General features: G+C 55.0%; 1 protein-coding gene across 1 annotated transcript; it reads left to right on the top strand.

The window, feature by feature from the left end:
* Positions 1 to 6: 6 nt before the first annotated feature.
* On the top strand, positions 7 to 1,686 carry LOC110390514. Its single transcript, XM_021381907.1, has 2 exons — positions 7 to 1,380; positions 1,444 to 1,686. The coding sequence occupies exon 1, from the start codon at positions 322 to 324 to the stop codon at positions 1,342 to 1,344; it is 1,023 nt and encodes a 340-aa protein (XP_021237582.1). The 5' UTR covers positions 7 to 321; the 3' UTR covers positions 1,345 to 1,380; positions 1,444 to 1,686.
* The last annotated feature ends 6 nt before the right edge of the window (positions 1,687 to 1,692 follow it).

Here is a 1,692-nt window from a genome sequence, read left to right on the forward strand (position 1 = left end):
GAGGTCCTGGGGGGTCAAAGTGGGGCAGGGTTTGGGGGGTGAAATCCAAGATGGCTGCCGCCTATGGGTGCCAGGACGGGCACTTCCTGTTTTGAAAAGGTCAGGGGTCAGAGGTCACGGGGTCACAGGGGGTGACGGGGGGAGCCATACTGGGGCCGTACTGGTTTGTACTGGGGTCAGACTGGTCCATACTGGTTCATACTGGTTCATACTGGGGCCAGACTGGTTCGTACTGGTTTGTACTGGGGCCAGACTGGACCATACTGGTTCATACTGGTCCATACTGGTTTATACTGGTGTGTACTGGGGCCGTACTGGTCCATGCTGGTTCATACTGGTTCCTATTGGTTCCTACTGGTTCCTACTGGTTCCTACTGGTTTGTACTGGTCCGTACTGGTCCATACTGGTCCCTACTGGTTTGTACTGGTTTGTACTGGTCCATACTGGTCCGTACTGGTTCGTACTGGTCCATACTGGTTCTTACTGGTCCATACTGGTTTGTACTGGTTTGTACCGGTCCATACTGGTCCCTACTGGTTTGTACCAGGCCATACTGGTTCTTACTGGTCCCTACTGGTTTGTACCGGTTTGTACTGGTCCATACTGGTCCATACTGGTTCTTACTGGTCCCTACTGGTTTGTACTGGTCTGTACTGGTTTGTACTGGTCCGTACTGGTCCATACTGGTCCTTACTGGTCTGTACTGGTTCTTACTGGTTCCTACTGGTTTGTACTGGTCCGTACTGGTTTGTACTGGTCCTTACTGGTCCGTACTGGTCCGTACTGGTCCATACTGGTTCCTACTGGTTTGTACTGGTTTGTACCGGTCCATACTGGTTTTTATTGGTCCGTACCGGTTCTTACTGGTCCCTACTGGTTTGTACTGGTCCTTACTGGTCTGTGCTGGTTCTTACTGGTCCCTACTGGTCCCTACTGGTTTGCACTGGTTTGTACCAGGCCATACTGGTTCTTACTGGTCCGTACCGGTCCGTACTGGTTCTTACTGGTCCCTACTGGTTTGTACCAGGCCATACTGGTCCGTACTGGTCCATACTGGTTCCTACTGGTTCCTACTGGTTCCTACTGGTTTGTACTGGTCCTTACCGGTCCGTACTGGTTCTTACTGGTCCCTACTGGTTTGTACTGGTTCTTACTGGTCCTTACTGGTTTGTCGTGGCGCAGGGGAGCGGCACTGGGTGTTCTCGGAGGCGGCGCTGCAGCCCGGTTACCCGCGCACCTTGCAGGACCTGGGCCGGGGGCTGCCCCCCCGCCTGGACGCCGCGCTGCTCTGGCTGCCCAGCGGGGCCACCTACTTCTTCCGAGGGGACAAGTGCGTGCTGTGACCTGCCAGGACCTGGAGGGACCTTCCAGGACCTTTTTCCTGGGGATTTCTGGGGATATCTGGGGATTTTGTGGACCTTCCAGGACCTTTTTTCTGGGGATTTCTGGGGATTTCTGGGGTTTTTCGGGACCTTCCAGGACCTTTCTGGACCTTCCAGGACCTTTCAGGACCTTCCAGGACCTTTTCTGGGCTGTTGGGGATCTTCCAGGACCTTCTGTGGGCTTTGGGGGCCTCTTTAGGGATCTTCCAGGACCTTTTGGGGGCTTTTTGAGGACCTTCCAGGACCCTGTGGGGTCTTTTGGGCGCTGCTCTGGCTGCCCAGCGGGGCCACCTACTTCTTCCGAGGGGA

Source organism: Numida meleagris, unplaced genomic scaffold (genome assembly GCF_002078875.1).
Source record: "Numida meleagris isolate 19003 breed g44 Domestic line unplaced genomic scaffold, NumMel1.0 unplaced_Scaffold1204, whole genome shotgun sequence".
Classification (NCBI taxonomy): domain Eukaryota; kingdom Metazoa; phylum Chordata; class Aves; order Galliformes; family Numididae; genus Numida; species Numida meleagris.